The sequence below is a fragment of the Castor canadensis genome, chromosome 3 (assembly GCF_047511655.1).
Source record: "Castor canadensis chromosome 3, mCasCan1.hap1v2, whole genome shotgun sequence".
Taxonomy (NCBI): domain Eukaryota; kingdom Metazoa; phylum Chordata; class Mammalia; order Rodentia; family Castoridae; genus Castor; species Castor canadensis.
Window position 1 is genome coordinate 16,689,265 of NC_133388.1, and position 19,919 is coordinate 16,709,183.

General features: G+C 50.2%; 1 protein-coding gene across 3 annotated transcripts in view; it reads right to left on the reverse strand.

Annotated features, from left to right (window-relative positions):
* Slc24a4 (solute carrier family 24 member 4) overlaps positions 1–19,919 on the reverse strand; it is a 145,491-nt gene that overhangs the window by 32,357 nt on the left and 93,215 nt on the right. For 2 of the 3 annotated variants that reach the window (XM_074067289.1, XM_074067291.1), the window contains 8 exons: positions 17,247–17,331; positions 16,791–16,894; positions 16,206–16,280; positions 13,380–13,405; positions 11,875–11,928; positions 10,187–10,329; positions 5,745–5,914; positions 2,342–2,546 (listed from right to left, as the gene is read on the reverse strand). In XM_074067289.1, coding sequence (XP_073923390.1) covers positions 2,342–2,546; positions 5,745–5,914; positions 10,187–10,329; positions 11,875–11,928; positions 13,380–13,405; positions 16,206–16,280; positions 16,791–16,894; positions 17,247–17,331 — 862 coding nt within the window. The remainder of the gene's footprint in view (positions 1–2,341; positions 2,547–5,744; positions 5,915–10,186; positions 10,330–11,874; positions 11,929–13,379; positions 13,406–16,205; positions 16,281–16,790; positions 16,895–17,246; positions 17,332–19,919) is intronic. The other variant, XM_074067290.1, reaches the window with a different exon arrangement.

Below are 19,919 nucleotides of genomic sequence, written 5' to 3' on the forward strand. Positions count from 1 at the left end.
GCTTCCTGCCCATTCCTGCCAAACTCAAGGCTTGAAGGAAAGGGAAAGTCAAGTCACCCTTCCGTGTGGCTGTCTCACTTTACAGAGCCAGAGCTGACCCCACCCTGGTTGTGGGCATCATTGAGACCAGGATTCAGATACAGTGGTTCGTAGATGGTGGTAGCTGCGGTCCCGTCAGTCTGCACATCTAAGAAATGGAGCCACCCACACCCACCTCATGTAGCCAGAAAACAGCATACAGATCACCAAGTGGCAGCCGGCTCTTCCTGTCCCAACTCTGCATGCCTGGCTGTTTCTGGGACCGAGGCTGTGTCTCCCCTAGTGTCACCACCTGCTGGCTCTCCCTGGCATTGGTCTTTAGGCCCCAAGGGACTGAAACTCCTTTGATGACCGTGGCTCTGAGTCCCTTTTCTGATGCAGGAGTGAAGCCAGGCTGATGACAAGATGGCTTGGGGTTGTGCAGGGCACCCAGAGTGAAATCCAAGGCCTGTGTCCAGCCCTCCTAGGAACCCTGGGTTCATCCTGGGTCATCAGCCCTGGTACTGGCTTTGTGAGTGGATACCCTGCTCTCCCAGGACCCTGCCCTGTGGAAATCTCTCCTTACTCTTGTGTCGAAACAGGTACCTCAATATAGGGACCAGGGTTTGAAGAAAAACACCTCCTGTGGCTCTCAGGGTCCTAGACGCCTAGAGGCCATTCCCACCCAAGTAGGATGTAGTCTTTACCCCCACCAGGCGAGCTGACTGAATGTAGCCTGAGTCCCCCACAGGGCTCCCTGGCAGGTGTTCTGACTAGCCAGGGATGTGTCAGGCGTCTGAGACACCAATATCTTTGGCCTTCTGGTCATCAGAGGGAAGCCTGAAGAGGCCAAATCCTAGGGCCAGGCTCTTTGTGACCTCAGCCAGGGGACAAACTTAATTTTCTGGTTCTTCACTTAATGTGAAGAAGGCTGAGAAGTGCTAACCAGGGACAGTCATTCCTAACCTAGTCAGGTCCCAGGAACAATCCAGAGAGGGGGGGTGAACGGCAGATTCCCAGATCCTGCTGTAGGCCCTAGAATGTCCAGACAGAGCTAAGCCCGAGTTTTGGCTCAAGGGAGCCATAGTGTCAGGACATCCACACCTCCTACTTGGAGACAGGGGGGTCTCCACAAAGATAGGGCAAAGGGCAGGACTGCCCTGTCCTGCCAGAGCCCCTTCCCAAATCAGGCACCCAGTCAGCCCGATGTTAAACATAGAACTCTTTTCAAAAGAAAAAAAAGAAAGCTATAAGCTTGAAAGTTCTGGAGTTCTAATACCTCTCTTGATGGCAGGCACCAGGAAGGAACCTCCAGAGTGGGTCCCAGCAGCTTGGGTCCCTGTCCTTCATCTAGGACAGCAGACACCCCATAGAAGGTTTGGGTACAGCAAATGCAGGTGGGGTGAGCTCCTCTTGTATGCAAACCCCTGAATTCAGTCATTTAACAGATTTCTACTAAGCACCTACTGGGTGCAGGCACGGGAGTTAAGGATACAGGAGTAAACAAAATAGACAAAGGTGTCTGCTCCTCTAGAGATGACACATAAAAAATACAAAAAATATTTTTAAAAAGGTGGCTTGGGAAAGCCACACTGATGTGATGACATCCACACAGAAATCTTTAGAAGGTGAAGGAGCAAGCCATGTGAACAATGAGATCAAGTGCATTCCAGCAAAAGGCAGTGCAAAGGTCCTGAGGCAGGAGTACAGAAATAGAGCAAGGAGGCCAGTGTGGCTGAAGCAGAGGGAACAAGAGGGATGAGACCAGGGAAAGTCATCAAGCAGTCAGTAGTCAGAGGACCCTGGGCCTGCAGGCCAGATTCCAGGTGAGAGAGAAGGACCTTGGGGGTGTTTGAGGTAGAGCTGTGGTCCAGTCTGACTTATTTATGGGAGGAGATGTGTTCATATGTGTACAACAGGACTGTGTGGGGATCTGACATGGCCTAGAATATCCCATCACAGCAACTAGGCAGCACATGGGCAAAAAGACCTGCCCAAAAGGGGCAAGGGTTAAGAATCTGCGAATGTCTGTAAAGATACTATTGTGGTTGCTTTTCCTTATTGCACAACGAGCAGCAGCTGTCCTGAACACGGACGTGAGGTCACTGAGGACCCGTTGGCCTCTCTGGGCCTCAGGGTCTAGCCATGTTAGCAACCTCCAAAGCCCTTTCCTTTCAGCATCGGTACCTTGGTGATCGAATGTCACCCCTTCACTCCAGGCTCTTCCACCTTCAGGGGGCCAGGCCTCCATCCTGAAGATCTTAACATCCCGATAAGAGTCATGGAAGCCTGGCTTGAGGGCCAGCACCCCCCACACACTTACCAGGCATGGAAAAGGGTGACAGGAAGACAGTCTCCACCGGCTCCGGCTCTGGGGGTGGTGGCGGTGGTGGTGGCTGCTGCTCTTGGTCCTGCTGAGGAGCGTCCAGGTTCTCCACGGGCACATTCCCGTTCTCAATGTTCTCGTGTCTCCCATTTTGAAGTGGCTTGCTGCTCACACCATTGGCCGAGTTGATCAGTCTCTGCCTCTGTGTGAACAGGCGGCAAGACAGGCACTGAGGCGGGTGAGACAGTTGTCATGTGTTTGTGTTGCCCTCACCCCCCACCCCCAGTCCTCACGGGTGTCTAGAAAGACGCCCCTCAGTTCTAGAAACACCGATAGTGTTAGTCCTCTAATTTGAACCATTCTGATGGGTGTGCACCAGTATGGAACTGTGGTTGGGTTTGCATTTCCTTGACCACTAGTGCTATTTTGCCCCTTCTTGGGTTGCTGGCCACTGGATTGGCCAAGTACTTCCCTATGTCTAATGTCTGCAACCAAACCCATCTCCTCCCTCCGTCCACCTTGTTGTGTCTAATGACAGTGGGCAACCTCTCAGCCACCCCGGTCCACCCTGGCTTTCTCACTGAGTCTTTGGGCTTCTAAGACCCTCAGCTGAGACAGAGGTCACATTTCAAGAAATCAACATGTTTCATGTTCCCGGAACCCCCCCCACCCCCCCACCCCCGCCTCTGCTCAGGTCCTTTGTCCAGTAAGAGTTTTATGGACCCAGTTGAGGCCCATGGGTATCAACCATCACACCATGGGCACAGAAACCCCTTGCAATTACTGTGAGGTGCCCTGAGGTGATGCCATGTAACTGTGTGCCCAACACCTGTCTTGGTAGCCATGGGGGCATTATCGCTTAAAATGGAAATATATTATTATCCTAAAAAAACATAAAATAAAAACCAGCAGAGATCCCTGAACTACCTTCCTGGGGGTTTGGAGCAGAGACTCCTATGTCAGGAAGTCTAGCTGGGGGAGGGGGAGGAGTTTTCAATTTCTTTTTATGAACAGTTCACAACACTTAGCTCACTGAAAAGAGCAAAACGACCTATGCCTGAGATTCAGGTCCACACCTGCAAGTATAATATGTTGCTTGAGTAGGGTTAAATGAAAGGTACAAAAAACAAAACAAAAGAAAACCTAGCTGTGCATAGGTAGCTTTCTAAAGACAGGGGGCGCTGCTTCACAGTAATGTGAATGGCGAGGGTCGTAGCGCTCGCTTAACGGGAACCAACAAAGGATCGGGCCTTGAAAAGTATCGAAAGAGAGCTCAGGCTGCATTGAAAGAGGCAGAAATCACAAGACAAGTGCGGATGGATCCTCATACTGAGAGAGAGAAGCCAGAAGTTTCCTTCCCACAGCAGAAACTGCAGGAGAGGAAGGGTCAATTGCCAAGTCAGGGAAGGTGGAGTGCCTTAGGACCCTCACATTACGGAGAGGACAGGGTGGTGACTGTCATCTGATATTAAAGGACTGCCACGTGGAAGAGGCAAAAACAAGCAACTCAAGCAAGGACTGCTACGAGGAGGGAGGGAATAGAGACATAGAAGGAAGGGGGCAGGGATGATGACCAGACCGACCCCCAAGACCCCGTGCAGTCTCCTTTCTGCAGTCTAGATGCAGACTTGGGTTGGAATCTCATCTCTGCTCTGGGTGGCCTGGGCATTACGACAGGTAAGTTGGTGCTGTCACGTAGTTCCAGGTGGAGGTGACTAAGAGGGTTAAGGCTATAGCACAGGTAGAATGTCCAACGCCTGCCTGGCTCAGTAAGTTACAGCTAGTGCTAATGGCTAAAATACCAGCATCCAGGTGTAGCTGTGGGGACAAGGAGGTGGGGTGAAGGAGATGGGAGAGGCTTAAAAGGTGGGGGAAACCCAGGGTGGGTGAATTTCTGGGCTCACTGGAAACTCATCTCTGAGACTTTGTAAGGACATGTGTAGCCTTGGAGTGGAGGAAAAGCCTCCTTCGTACCCCCACCCAGGATGATCCCTCTGCAAACCCTCTCTCTCAGCTGCAATACCCTCTTTAATGATGAGCAAATTATTACCCCATGAAAGTGTATACTTCTCTGTGATGTAGAATTAAAATGACCAAAGAAGAAATGAGACCAAAGTGTTTTAATAAACACTTCCCAAACTGGGCATTTTGTGGCTTTTTTTCTGCTCCCATCCCATGATGAATTTCCTTAAGGTCACTGCTTAGGCTCTGGGTATAGCCTTTCAGTGTGCGTCACTGAGATTTTCAGACCTGGAAGCACCCTGACCAATAGCCCCAAACAGAGAAACTGAGGCCCAGGGAGATGAAGTGAGTAAGTGGCTGGTGTGAGATTAAAAGTCAGCCTTCCTTCCTCTTGAGTTCAGCCTCTCTAGTTCCCCAGGCCATCTTCCAGAACAGGCCAATCGCCAACATGGCGAAAGAAGGAACTGTTTCATTAGCTTGAAACATTTGGGTACACAACCAGCATTTTCCCAGCTCATCAAAGCCTGTTATTTCCCTAGCTGACTATAAGATATTTTAAACTCAAATCCCCCAGTCCCCTAGAACTGTTCAACACCCACTCAGCACCCAGAGGGCACAGTCCTCATGCTTATGAAAAATGGACAGGATTCAATAAAATTTCATTGATCCACATTGATTTGCACAAAAGACTCAAAGCTTAGAAAGGTGATTCTCTTTCCTAATACTTTCCACAGAGCAAGCACATGACATATTAAATCAGAGCAGACACATTTTAAACATTGTCCCTTTAATCATGGTAAAATGTCATTCTTGCATATGACTGTGTGCTAACTACTCATTACCAGCAATGTCTATAGCCCCCTGGCCACTGTCTACATCTGAGAATAAGGACTGCACATTCCAGAATGCTCATGTAGAGCAAAGACTGAAAAAGCTGGAGAGCAAAACACCCATTGTCTCTGTAATACTGGTTGCATAATATCCAAGTTATTAAATTTTTTTTTCCCAATGAGAAGAGATACAGAGCACAAAACTTCAGTGGAGCAAGAGTGACAAGGAAGACCTCGGAGATCACCGCCATTCACCAGGGTACTGGATTCTTTTGGCAGGTTGCTCTGGCCATACAGAACAGGTGCATATTCATCTTTTTTTTTTTTTTTAATCACTCTTTCTCAAAATAGCATTTTAAAGAAATGATGTCTATTTCTATATTTGCCCTTCTTACAATTACTTCTACTCTAGTGCCTGGCAAAACAGTGAACTATCTCAGGCCTGGAGCTTGACCCCTGCCTGCTCTGACACCCTCCCGAATGGGTAATTTTCTGTCTGTGGGTGACTTGGGCTTCGGGGGTGGGGGGGGCTGCAGGACTTCCTTCGTTAGACAGGTGCAATGGGAAACCACACCAGGAAGGGTCCCAGTGAGCCGGCGCGAACTTACTTCATTAATTATGATCCTGCTGGCCATCCGAAGCCGAGTCCTGGGCCCAAACTTATTGGTGATCATGATGCGCAAGCCGGCCTCGGGGAAGCTGAACTTGGGCGGGCTGGAGCTCAGGATCTCGTCCACCATGACTACGGGGGGTTTGCCATATTGCGACTTCTCCTTCACTATGAAGCACAATGCTGTGATTAGTGTTGACCCCTCTGAGGACAGCACCCAAGTGTCGGGGCCGCTGCCTTCCCCTTGCCTTGCCAACTTCCTGGAGCTGTGGTCCTGGCAGCTGGCAATCACCTTGAGGTCTGGCTTCAGCTCTTCCCATTAGTCAAGGTGGGTCACTGGCTCTGAAATGGCGGTGTCACTGAGTTAGACAGAGCCCAGTGGATCCCCTGCAGCAGGACCACTCATGGGCAGATGTGTTCCATCAACTGGTCCCTCTCTTCTGGGGCCTGGCCTTGACTGACTTCAAGGGCTTTTCAGTTCCTTGTCTGAACCTCACAAGGGCAGCTCACTTAGACTACAGGGTCTCTGCACTTTTCACTCATGGCTGGGATGGAACCTTTCTCCCACCCTCCATTTCCAGAGGCTCAGATGAAATTTTACAAGCCTATGAGGGTTCCCAGGAATGGAAAATGCTGGAAAGCAGCAGACAGCACTGGCTCTAAATGTCCCCAAATGTCCCTTGGAGCATTCTCTCAATGCTCCCTGAGGTGGCCTCCAATTTTATTTTGCAAAGACAAGCAGCAAGGTCATAGATTTGGCCCCAAGCCCTAGTCTTCCGAGACCCAGGAGGAGTGCCTGCTTGTCCGAGGGTATATGGCAAACTGTTGGTGTCTTTCTGACCCTTTCTTCCCCTCACAAGGCTAAACAAAGTTCCCAGTGCTAGGCCTCTTCCTTGCCACCTTTGCAAATAAGCTGAGTGCTAGTATCCTGGGGGAAATAACACTAGACTCTAGATCCCTGCGAAGGTCTAGTAACCAAATGGCTCATAAACACAGCACACAAAAGCAGGCAGCATTGTCCCCTCTAAGGAGCTATAAGAACAGATACAGCTGTCTCTCTGCAATGGTTACTAGATCCTGTGGTATCATTGGTGAGTAATGGGGTAACCATGGACAGGTCCAGAGAACAACCCATGCAAGAGTTAATGGCACAAAAACACACACACTGCACAGCCACCACCCCCCCTTCCCCCAAATAAGCAGCAAGGCTCAGCAGACAGGAGGCGTGTGGGTTAGAAAACAGCCAGGACCATGCATCTGTGGGAGACCGACACTCACCTCCAGCAAGGCGTGCAGTGTGCGGCGGGGCTCGTGGAGGGTTTATTTAGTGTTCAGAAGCGCATGTTATCACTTGGATGAGAGCATATTACTTACAATTTAGAAGAGGACAGTTAAGGAGACAGAGATTGCGAGAGGTGATCAGCGTGCGGTGGAGTCTGGGGCAGTGTTCTTGATGGTGGCGAAGATGCCGGGGGTTATTTAATTGAGGAGGGTGTTAGTAGCGGGCTCCTTCAATGGGAAACCTCAGTATCTGGGTGGGGGGCCATCTCAGAGGGAGGGGATACCAGCAAAACAATGAAGGCTCCAGGCTCCACTCTGTAGAAGCAACCCTGTCACAGCACAGCCTGGGGAGCAAGTGTGCTCAGAAGGAGGGAGCCTTGCAAGGCAAGAGACATGACACCTGGCTCCCAGGATGCCTTGTCCTGGTGCCACCCCCAAGTGACAGCACAAGGTGATACATCCAAGCTAAGAGTGGCTTTCCAGAAGACAACTGAATTGTAGCTTGTTTTTGCAGCAGTTCACCAGGCCCAGTATTGCCCCTTCCTCCTCTCTCCAAGCCCAAGTCATGCCAGGGTTGGGGCAGCCTGGTATGTCCTCTAGTGAGTTCTCTGAGATAGATTCACTTGGTATGCTGTGACAACTGGTGGCCAGGTGCACTGGCTGTCAGGCTATGAGTGAGACCATAGCCTAAAAAACAGCCAGGGGACTGATCTGGTGAGCTGAGCTACATGTCCCCAAAGAACATTTAAACACAAAAAGGCTTTTTCTCCCTTCTCCTTCCAAGAAGTTCTTTTTTTTTTTTTTTTTTTTTGTAATTTTTGGATTTATATAGGAAACTCAAACTATTAACAGCAAAGTCAGGGTTGAAAGAAAGTTGTTTTTTTTTTTTTTCTTATTTTTTTGCAGGACTGAGGGAAGAGCCTAGGGGTCTGGCATGCCTGGCAAGGGCTGTACCACTGAGTCACATCCCTCGTCCAAGAGTGGCTCCTTCAAAGAAGCCACCAGCTGGCAATCCTGGTGACTGGAGAGCCACCTGCTGAGAGGCTGAGGATAGGGAAGAGAAACTCTGATATCATCTTCAGTCAGAAGATTCTATGGCAACATCACTGGAAAAGGCAAACCTTGGAGCCTGGTCCATTCAGTCCCACTGGGGCATTACTGGGTCCCCTGCTTTTGTCAGATTTATTCAGGGACTGCATTGAGTGATTCACACATGGGCAGTAAAGATCAGGGCTAAAGACCCCCAAATGCTATATCTCCAAGTCCAGGAGGCCAGGCCTGCCCCTCCCTCACCTCACCCCTGCACAACTTTCTCTCCTGTGACCTTCATCTAAATGCATCCATTCTAGAAAGTTGTAGGAGACTGGTCCTCCCTTTGTCCCAGTGCTTGGGGGCAGCCATGGATCTAATTTTCTAATTTTCAAGAAATTATCCTGGCCTTAAAGAGATTGGGGAGTCATAACTTTGTGGAGAAGTCCTGCTATCAGATGATAGGGACAGAGTCACTACAGAGCTGCCATGTGTGGGCAGCTGTCTTGGGGAGCCTGGATTTCCTGAGATGGTGAGGAACTGAGACCCCTGTTGCAAAAAGGAATGTCTCCCCAGGGCACTGGGGGCAGTTTGGACCTCCCCTGCCAGCCTAACGGATAGGAGGCAGCCATTTCCTGATGACCTGTGCTACTCTCCCTTCATATTTTCTTCTTTGCCATGAAAGTCCAGGGGACTCAGAGGCACCAAGTATGTGCTGGACAGGAGCCAGCCTCTGTGGACCTGCAATGGGCCACTGTGACTGTGCAGCTAGAATCCCAAAGTGCTACCAGCATCAGTCTGCCCCTTCTGAGGAGGTTGTCCTGAGCCAGTTCCCCATGCAGGATCCTACTAGGCATTTACAAAACATCACACAGGTCTCCACACTGTGGCTTCCTCCCCTCTGTCCCTCACAGGTGGGACTCTGGTCCCATCTGGTTTGGTCTCACCAAATCTGCACCTCCACTCCCACCCCAGTGGACTTCCTCCTTCCACAGGGAGAGAGGTAGCTGTCAGTAGAGAACCTGACACATTTGTGTCAGATGAACCTGGGAGAAAACCCTGGTCCTCCGTAGAATGAAGGCTGGGAAGGATGAAGAATAGAAAGAAATCAGATGTCACAGACACAGGCAAGCAGGTCCTCTGAGACCACCTGGTCCCACCCAGAAAATGACTTAAAGTCACTGGGAAGATAATGTGACCTGCCTAGGACCCGGGCAATAAAAGAGGAAGAACTCTTGGGTGAAACAGGGCCTAAGCACCCATTTCAGAAGTGGTACTTGAGGATACACCTTACCCCTGCTTTTCCTTATCCTCATAGCAAGAATCCACGCAGGCTTTAGCCTGGGCCTGCATTTGGGCAGCATGAACTCTCCTAACCTACCACTGCCACCACAGCTGGGTATCACCTGGCAACTGGCTGTATTAATGAGAAACAAGTCTGACATTTCCAAGGAAGAAGCTGGGCAGGCCTAAACAATTCAAAGGACTTAACAGAGATGACAGGGGCCTGTCCCAGAGACCCAGAACCCCCAGTTCTCAACAAAGGGGGCTGAAGAACAGCTGAGGTGATGGAGTGACTGTCCCCAGGAGGGGTTCCCAAGCAGGGTTGTGTAGGGCTGGCCCAGGGCTGCTTGCTCAGCTCCAAGACTGACTTCCCTGGCTATGTGTCTCTCTGGACACTTATTCCCAGCCTGAGGGTCATGCTGTCTCTGGAACAGACTTCTCCAGGAATGGGCCTGGCACTAGAGAAACCACAGAGGACCAAGGATCCGTCACTCCAAGCCCTCAACTTCCTGTCGTGGCCCTTGCATGAGTGCAGACACTACTGCATTAAGAAAGAGCAAAGCAAGTGTGAGAAAACTCCCACAGACAGGAGGGATGCTTTTTTTTTTTTCTTCCTTAGCGTATCTTTCTGAACCCCACCACCCCACCCCATCCTTCCCTAAGCCAACACCAATCTGGATGACATCTGAAACCCTGATTCTTCCTCCTATGTATGACTAATGGCAAGAGGGTGACAGTATTACTGTGCGTGTGCGCGCGTGCGTGTGTGCGCGTGCGTGTGTGCGTGTGTAAGAGGAGAGTGGCTTCTATGGAAGCATTCCGCCACTCCTGTCTGCTCAGCCTTACCTTGCCCCAGCAACGGCATGGAAGGGTCATCATAGCTACTGCCATAGAGATCATTACCATCCTCCAGCTCACTGTTGACCGGGTTGCCATTTGCAATGCTCTTTTGTTTGGTTGTGAAGAAGGTTTGCATCTTCATATTGTACCTGCAAGTCAGGTGCACAGGAGGTCAGAGGAGCAGCAGAGGTGTCCCATTGACCAGGTGGGTGGGTTGTCCACTGAACCTCACGCCCCACCCTGGCCTGTTTAATCAGCATGGCAGTAGGCATGACAGCCAGACAGACAGACTCTTCAACTGAGCTGATGGGACAATGTGCAGGCTGGGGACACCTGCTCCTATCCAGCTGTCAGCAGCTTCCTGGAGATGCCAGAGACCTTTCACCCGATAGACTTACTGTATGTTAACAAGCTTGTCCTAACAAGAGTCCAGCCAAGCCTGTGGAACTTAAAGGAAACACTACTGAGCCTGCCCCCTTTTTCCCTGGGAGCAACTCTTGGTTATATGGGCTGCTGATGTTCCTCCCCCTTCACCCCCGGTGTCACTCACAGCCAGCACCACTGTCTCATGAGAAAAGAGAGTTTTTTCCTCCCTCTCTCCTTCAGGCAGGCTTTTCACTGAAAGGCAGTCCAAGAGGAGATTGCCTAAGGACAATTCTCCTGCAGCTTGACAGTTTTTCACCCATTTTTTATAAAACATTATAAATGTTTTATATAAATGTGAGGCCCCTCCTAACACCTGGAGTGTTGTCTTTCTTTTTAATTACCTAAGAGGCGTGAGGGAGAAAGTGCTCGGCTTGTGGATGGTGATTTGGTTTTTTTTTGGGGCGGGGGGGAAGGTGGAAAAATACATATACCAAAATTTGTCACTGCCCTTATTTCTCATGCACACTTTGGTAGCATGGATTCATTCACATTTTGTGCAACCATCACCAATTCACCAATATTTCTAGGACTTTTTCATCATCTTAAACAGCAACACTGTACCCATTAATCAACAGCACCCCATTACCCCAGCCCCTCACTGACTTCTAATCTGTCGTCTCTATGAATTTGACTGTCTTGGCTACCTCATGCACAGTGAGTCATACAGTTGTCCTGTAACCAGCTTCTTCCCCTTAGCACAATGTTTTCATTATGCCTGTGTTGAAGCCTGTACCAGAACTTTGTTCCTCTTACTGGCTGACTAGTGCTCCTCATGGATAGTTTTGAGATGGTTCAGGCCTAGGCAGCTTGCCAAGGGCTCAAGGTTGTACGACCGAGAACACAGCGCTTGCCCCCAGGACTGTGAGTGGGGCCTCTGCAGTTTGTGAAAAGCGGTGGTCCTGGGAAGTGGCATTTTCAGAAGCCTGGAACAGAAGTTAGGCTGCCTGGCTTCTTCAAAGAAGAACAGCAAAACAGAGAGCTTACCCTGGGACAGGAGAAGCTGTCCAGAGCTAGGTGAGGCAGAAGTTCATGTTGGTGGCCCATTTTAAGAGTGTCATCTGCCCATACACCAGTCACCCAGCATGACTCCCCTGGCCTGGGTGTGGACGGCACCCTCAAAACAGTGTCTGACCCCCAAAGTGTGGTAGCACTGTGTCCACCAGAGAACAGAGGCTACTCCAAAGGGACTGAAAGGCCTGACCAAGGATGTCCCTGCTCTAAGCAAAGGTGGCAGCAGCGTGTGGAAGGAGACAAGAGAAGGCACTTACTTCATGATCAGAATGTAAAACACATACAAGATGATGAGGACCAGACCTTCCCACCTTGAAGAGAAAAAGGAGAGTGTGATTAGAGCTCACGAGGCCCTGGCTTTACAGGCTGGGACTGAGTGGCACAGGGTAAGCAGTGGGGTGGGATGTCCTTACCTCTCCTACCCCCAGGACACAGACACGTTTGAGAAGCCTCCTGATAACTAAGTGAGAGACAGCTGTTGGGGTTCTTCTCAACTACAGGGGTCTACAGAACTCTTGGGACTTCTCCCCCCGACACACACCCCAAGGCAGGGACCAGGACTGCCACATTCCAGGATTTAGGGTGAACGCTGGCCTGAACGCCAACCTAAGAAAACCTATGGTCACTCAAGATTCTAGTCAGGGAAAGAGAAGCTACGGTGTAGATAGAAAGGGGCCCGAGTCCCCAGGGAAGGAGTGGAGCAGGGCACAGGTACCTCCTGGGCTATCCACTGGGACCACACGGAGAAGGGTCTTTCTGGAATGTACTATCACTGCTTTTGCTGATGTGGCCCAACTCCATGGGCCCTGAGAAGCCACACAAGCTTTATTTGTTCATCTGACAGATGCAGACTGGAGCCTCTGTGTCCTAGGCATGGGCTACGGTCATTTTGGGGGTGCTTCCTTTACTAACTCCGATGAGCCATTGAGGGACTTGCAGAACAGCTGACTACCACCAGCCTAACCCCATCTACCCTGGAGGAAAAGGAGACCCAGGAGTGGGGAGACATTCAGGGTAGCAAAGTATGTCAGGGGCCAGCATGGGTCCTGAACTGGGGCTCTCTGGGCACAAGGCACACAGCGGATGGTCTCAGCCAGATCACGTGAGAATATCCCACGGATAATCGCCTATGGGACAGAGATTGTGGATCATGTAAATGACGAGGCAATTTGTATGGCTTATGAATGTAAGACACACTCAGGCTCTATGGAAGAGTACAAGTATCACCTGCCTCCTCACAAGTTTGTGCTTTACGTATCTTAATTAAGGAAGCAATTCCTACTGCAATGTTATAAAGATGAGTCCCTCTCTTTTCTTCTGAAATTTCCTTTAAAACTTTTCGCTTTGTATTAAGAGCTTTAACTTACCTGATATGCATTCTTGCATAAGGTGTGAGGGAGGGAATTGGGATTGGGCTGTTCTGTATTTAAGACCCTATCCCTCCTTCAGCACCTTGCCAGGACACCCGTACCATCCCCTATCCCAGAAGTAGACCTGTCACTATACTCCTTATCTGTGTGTGCTTATTCTTGTGCAGAACTCCAAAGTGTGGTCATTAGTTTAGTTTCATGATGTATCTTGATGTCTGGCAGGGTGGGAAATAATTTTCATCACTTTGAAAGAATGAAGGCAAGATTACTTAGAATATATTGCATAAATAATTCTAAAAAAAGATTTTGCAAACGCAGTAAACAAGGATACTGGAAATTAACCAAAAAGAAAACAAAAAAAAGAAAAATAAAAAATAAATTTAAAAACTTACCACACAATTTCTTCATCATATATGAACTGGAAGGCAAAAGAAACCAAGGGTGGCGTGTTGATTTCAAATTAAGAATAAACGCAGACCCCCTACAGTACCCAGAACCCACGCAGGTTGGCCTTGTGATCTGTTTAGCAGGAAGCCTGGCGCTTCATTTCCCAGTTTCTCAATGATAGAAGGTGGCCTCTTCTTAGTGGGAACTGGGACAGCTGTGTGCTTCACGTAGTCATCCCAAGAAAATTGGCCTATGGTTTATTATAATCCAAGCAGCTGCTGGGGGTTGACCTGCAGGAGCTTCCCTCATTACTGGAACAGAGTTGCTAAAATGAAGCAAAAGACTAAAAAGATACCTTTATATATATATGCACATGGTGTGTGTGTGTGTGTGTGTGTGTGTCTGGAGGATGATAGTGGAAACAATGACATTGTTCAGTTCGAAGGCTCACTTTAGGTGTTAACTTTCCTGGATCAAGGGATATCCAGATACGTGATACAATATTATTTCTGGGCATATCTGTGCAGGTGTTTAAGGAAGACACTGGAATTTAAATCAGTGGATGAGTAAGGAAGATCCATCCTCATCCAATATGGTGGTCACCATCTAATCAGCTGAGGACCCAGATGGAATAAAAAGGCAGAAGGTGAATTTGTAATTGTGTGCTTGCGTTCTCACTCCTGCTCTCTCTGCTCTCCCTACCCCCCCACCACACCCAGTACTGGGACACCCTTCTTCTCTTACGTTGGATGTCAGAACGTCAAGTTCTCTGGCCTGTGGACTCCAGAACTTGTAGCCCCCTAGTTTCTCAGCCTTGGGCCTAGGACTGAGCCATGCTACTGATTTCCTTGGATCTCCATCTTGCAGATGGTATATCATGGGACTTCTCAGCCTCTATAGTCACCTGAGCCAACTCCCTAATAGATCTTCCCATCCATCCATCCATCCACCCATCCTCCACTTGTCTGTCAGTTCGTCAATTTCCTATTGGTTCTCACTCTCTGGAAAACCCTAGTCAATACACCCAAAATCTCCCACCTAGAATCTCTGTTACAAGACACAGTGAATGCTACCTTGTAGTCATGGGGAGGACTCCTGTGATATCTCTTGTGGCCCAGTGTGGAGAGAAGGTGGGGAGCCTTCCCCTACCAATCTGACCTTAGAGATATTAGGGTCTGTACATACGGTACCAAGAGAGCCTGAGGGCTGTTGTCTGGACTTGGATCCAATGTGCTCCTATCCTGGCTGTCACAGTGGGCAGCACACCCAGGACCTGCTTTAGGAGGGCCCTTCTCAGAAGTTAGCCTACTGAGATATCTTTGTGAGCCTCTGGACTCAAGGCTCTGAGGAAGGGGACTCCTCAGAGGGGAGGACAGGAACTGAGGAGCATTTACAGGGATATTTTTAGTTTTTGTAACCCAAAGGAGGGCGTGTGGAGGAAGTGTATGACAGGGAGACAGTTCCACTGGAGACTTTCTACATGGGGCAACTGGTTAACTCATATAGATCTGTCTTCATGCCAAAATATTTACATACTGAAAGATGGAGTCTTTTGTTATATTTTTATTCCTCTTTCATGTGATAGCTAGGACACTATGGTGATCTGTTTCATGGAATTGCATGTAGGTAGATTACTTTACCTATCAATTTCATCTTCAGGCAGAGCCCCATTGTCCCACTGCCTGACATTCATGCTCCCCTTGAGTGTGGGCTGGACCTGGTGCCTCACCTCTAACAGACAAAAGTAATGGGATGTCATTCACAAGATTAGGTTACAGAAAGACTGTGGCTTCCATCTTGGGGCCTTCTTGCCCTTCCTCTGAGGGAAAGCCACCTTGTGAGCTGCACTCTGGGACAGCCAGGAAGTTCCCGAGCCAGCCACCAGCCTTGTGAGCATTCGTGAGAGGCTGCTCACCTGGTTGAACCCCAAGGTGCCTCTCTATTGACTGACACCCTGATTGCACCTGATTGTGAGCGATCCTGGCCCAGAGAATTTAGCTAAGCCACTCCCCCATCTCTAACCTACAGGATTATGAATGCTTGCTGTTTCAGTGTCTATCATTGGGCTTTGGGGAATTTTGTTACACAGCAGTAGGTAACTAATACAAAGGCATAGTTGCCATATAACATTGGTTTTAGGTCTGGAAAGATAGAGAACTGTCTTGTGAAGGCATATTCCTTACCCTAAAATGCAGCCTTGCCATACACACCTGCCCTTATGTCACCACTTTGAAACACTTTTGGATCAAAACTATTCTTCTGTGGATGGTACAGTCTTAACAATATGCTTTATTATTGCAGGCCGCGGTGTCTCCCCAACTGTCAAAGTTCATATACTCCACACTAACAGACTCCAGGAACCTGTTTTTACTCCTCTGCCTTTTCCTCTTTTCCCCTGCAATGGCTTTGAGCTGTTCCTCTCTGTCCTGCTCTGGGGTGGCAGGGAACTCAGAAATCTCCTGAGAACTGGGTCTGCCAAGGAGTCACTGACCCTGACTGGGGGATGAGCAGGGCCTCAGTAAGCGAGTGCTTGGGTTTCCCATGTGGACCCCATGCCACAGGTATTGCTTTTCAGAGGCCTTTTCACCATTAAGATGGTTCCCACCTTTGCTCAATATGAAGTTACCAAGTATGAGGTCTTTGGGAAAGAAGGCCCAGTGGGAATGAAGGGTTATTGGGGAGGGGGGAGCTGACCAATGTCAGGGAGGGGTCAGCATTCCCCATTGTTGGGTACTGTGAGTTCTGGTCACAGTGTTAGGGACAGAGATAAGCAGGGATCTGTGCCTTCACAGGGCCCTAGCGACCCAAAGGCGGAGGTGGAGACAACTCACTGCAATGAGCACGATGACAGAGAGCGTGTAGTACACGGAGTCTCGGCACACAGCCCACCATGTCAGACGTACCACCTGCCAAGCAGAGGGTGTCGGTTTTTAGCTGGAGGCGAAGCGAGGAGTGGAAAACAGCTGCTTACCCCAGCCATGAAGAGCAAGGACTCACTCTCCAGCTCCTCCCAGGCCACCCCTGGCCCTTAACCATGAACAGGCATCAAATCACAAGCCAGGTTCATGTCTGTGGGGAGGCCAAAGCCACACTGGCAGAGCTCCCAGACCCAGCTCGGGGCCATTACAGGAGGCCCTTTTTAAATAGTTGCTGTGGAGTGAATGCTCCTGGACTTGCCAGGGCCGCTGATGTTGCTCAGGCCTCTCGGGCCCAGACTGTCAGCAGAAATGGAATGCCATGGCTACTTTACATGGAGGACACGGGCTCAGAGATGGACATTCACATGCTCCAAGCCACAGGGAGTGACCAGGCCAGTCTTACTTGGGTATCTCCATTGCCCCCCTAACCATCTCCAGAAAAGCTTGTCCCCATACTGCAGGGCACTGGCCAGCCAGGCTGAGAACAAGGCCACTGACCTGGCCAGCAAAGAGGCCACACACTCCAATGATGCACAGAATGTTGAACACAGCAGAGCCCACGATGGTCCCCACACCGACATCTCCATGGGTGATGAACACACCTTGAAAGAGAAACATCTGAGTGCTGGTCCTTGGCCACATGGCCTGGCCTGCCCCTCCTCAGTATCCCCACACCAAGGGAAGGAAGTCATTCTTAGTAGCAAACAGAACGGCTGCACCAGACAATGGAGGGAGATAACCTCAGGGACAGCTTCTCGATTCTCACAATTTCAGATGTAATTCACTAGCCATAAAGTCCACCTGTTAAAGACTGACTCAGTGACTTAGTATAGTCACAGAATTGTGCAAGCCAGACTACAGTCTACTTTTAGAACATTTTCATCACATTTTGCACATGCTAGGCAAGGGCTCTACCACTTGAGCCATGTTCCAGCCTTGCTGGGCATTTCTTACCAATGACAGAGGCAAACAGCTCTGGTGTCGAGCTTCCTGCAGCCATGAAGGTGGCTCCAGCCACATCTTCACTCAGATGGAGTTTCTGTAACAGAAGGGTCCACAGGACCACAGGTGTGACACAGGGGCAATGGATACCAGAACTGGACACTCTGACAGCCAGGAAGCTAAGGGGAGCCACGCTGGAGTCGAGCCCAGTCCCGCTGCCCATAGCCTCTCCTCTCTGGACCTGAGCACATGCCCTAGCCATCTGCCAGGCTCCCACTCCCAATCCCCCTTTCCCTCCCCCAACTATCTTCCTGCTCATTCTCCAGGCCCCTAATGAGTAACATCCCCTTGGTGAAGCCTTTCTGACATCCCCCAGAGCCAGCCACTCCCCCTCGGACCTGGGCCTATTTTATCTCCCGTTACTGAAATGTGGATTAGAAGACAGGTAAGGGACTGTGGTGTACATGCTCGCCTTTCCCACTGGACTATACGAAGGCATGCAGCAGCTGGTCATTGCCATCTATGGCTCTCTAGCACCTTGGTCAGGGTGGGGGATGAAGTGATGCTCACGAGTCCACCAGTCTAGCAACCATCATCAGGACTGAGAATGAGAAGACCAGGAGTATAGGAGCTGGAGCCCAACACCTGCCTGGATCCTGCATTGTGGAAGGCCTTCTCGTGTCAAGGCCGGTAAGAGGGCCTGTCCCTGGGTTTGAGTGGCTGGGATGAGGCTGAGAGCTCTGACCAGGCCCACTCTGCTAGGCATGGCCCTGTTTTGGCCAGGGAGACCCATCCTCTGATCTAGGATGGGGCTGAGGGTTGAGGCACCTCTTCCAAAGAACCCCTCACCAGTCCCAGGCTCTGGAACCCCCAGGAAAGCCTGGGGCTAGCATATCCAGTCAACTACAGAAGGGATCCCTCAGAGGGTCAGAGCTCTGGGAAGGGAGGGGGAGGGGCACCACACTGATCCCCAAAGTGGGAGCTTTGCCGTTTTTAATCCACCAAAGAGGAGAGGTCCATAGAAGAGGGAGGCTCTGTCAATCTCTTTCAGTAGAATCCAAATCGAGCTGTTCCTGTCCTGCCTCCACCTGGCCTTTGCCTTCCTTCTAGAATGCCCTTCCCCTCCCTTTCTGCTCACTGAAATTCTCTCCATTTTCAAAGCCTGGACCAAATGCCATTTCCTCCATGAAGCCTTCATGGGCTTCTCCTCAACAGTGATGCACCCTCCCTTTGACTCCCTTGTCCTCAGCTGTCTCTCGCTAAGTCCCTTACATCAGTTTTACCCATGGGGCCAAGACCATCATCCTTGCTCACCTCTCTATCCTAAGGGATACAGGTGACACTGAGATGTACTTGACAACTTCACCATATGTGATCCTGGGCCATCACTCACCCACCTTCCATGGGCTTCTCTCAACTCCAAAGAGCAGGGTGTCCAACCCTGTGGCTTGTGGCTTCCACAATTCCTTAGTCTAGTCAGGGTCTGGGTTGTGTATTCAGTGTATGTTATGGTTTGGATCAGCCTTGTCCCCCAAAGGCTGATATGTGGAAGGCCTGGTTCCCAGCACAGCAGTGTTCAGAGATGGGCCTTTGGACAAGTGATTGGATGATGAATGAGGGCTCTGACTTCATCCAGGCATCAATCCACTTGCAGATTCATAATTTGATGGCATTATTAGGAGGTGATGGAAACTTTTGTAGGTGGGGCACTTGGAAGAGGTAGGTTATGGGGGCGTGCCCTTATTCCCAGCTCCTCCCTGGCTCCCCGTTAGCATGAGATGAGCAGCTTTGCTCCACCGTACCCTGCTGCCATGATGCTCTGCCTCACCAGGGCCCGGAAGCAATGGAAGGGGCCAACCATGGACTGAAACCTCTGAACTCCTGAGCCTAAATAATCTTCCTTCCTCTAGGTTGTTTTCCTGAGGAGTTTTGTTACAGTGACCAAAGGCTGACTAACACAGTGAGTATCCACTGACCCCTGGAGGGGTCATCTCCAGGGGGCAGACCAGCTACAGACTACTTGCAGTAGCCACTGCCCACCCCAGTATTTCACAACATGGGGTCCATGAGCCCTAATATCCCAGTGCTCAATCTGGGGGAACCAAGGGTGGAGGGGGAGGGGTAGAAGGCCTTTGCATCCTTTGCCAGGTCACTCTTGGGAGACGAAGATAGCCACTCCTTCCCCTGCAGAGAGGCTAAGTTGCCCAAACTGTGCCCAGCAGCAGGTAAAGTTTTAAGGGTGCACTGCCCCCAACAGCCTGTGTTCCCAGCCCCCAAGTGTCACTACCCTCACACAGCTGGGGGGCTTCCCAGGATGAAGTGTGGCAAGGCCCTGAGTGGCTGTACATGGTAAGTGCCGATAACAAAAGCTGTTTCCTTCCCTGACCAGAGGCCAAGAGTAAGGCAGAGTGGTGATGTAGCCTGGTGTTTTGTGCACGGGGAGAAATAAGAAAGTTCAAAAAAAAAAAAAAAACCTCAACAAGATAACTAAAGGGAGAACACAGCCTGTAGACGTGAGGAGAGAGGGGGCCCTGGTAAGCACTGCAGGGGTCGCAGGCCCCCACCTGCCACATGAGGGTGATGGGAAGTACACCCACACAAGTCAGGCCTGCCTGGCTCCCTCGCTAGCCAGGTCTAGTGCACAAGTCCAAGGCCTGCCAGGGAGCTGACTGTCTGGGTACTGAC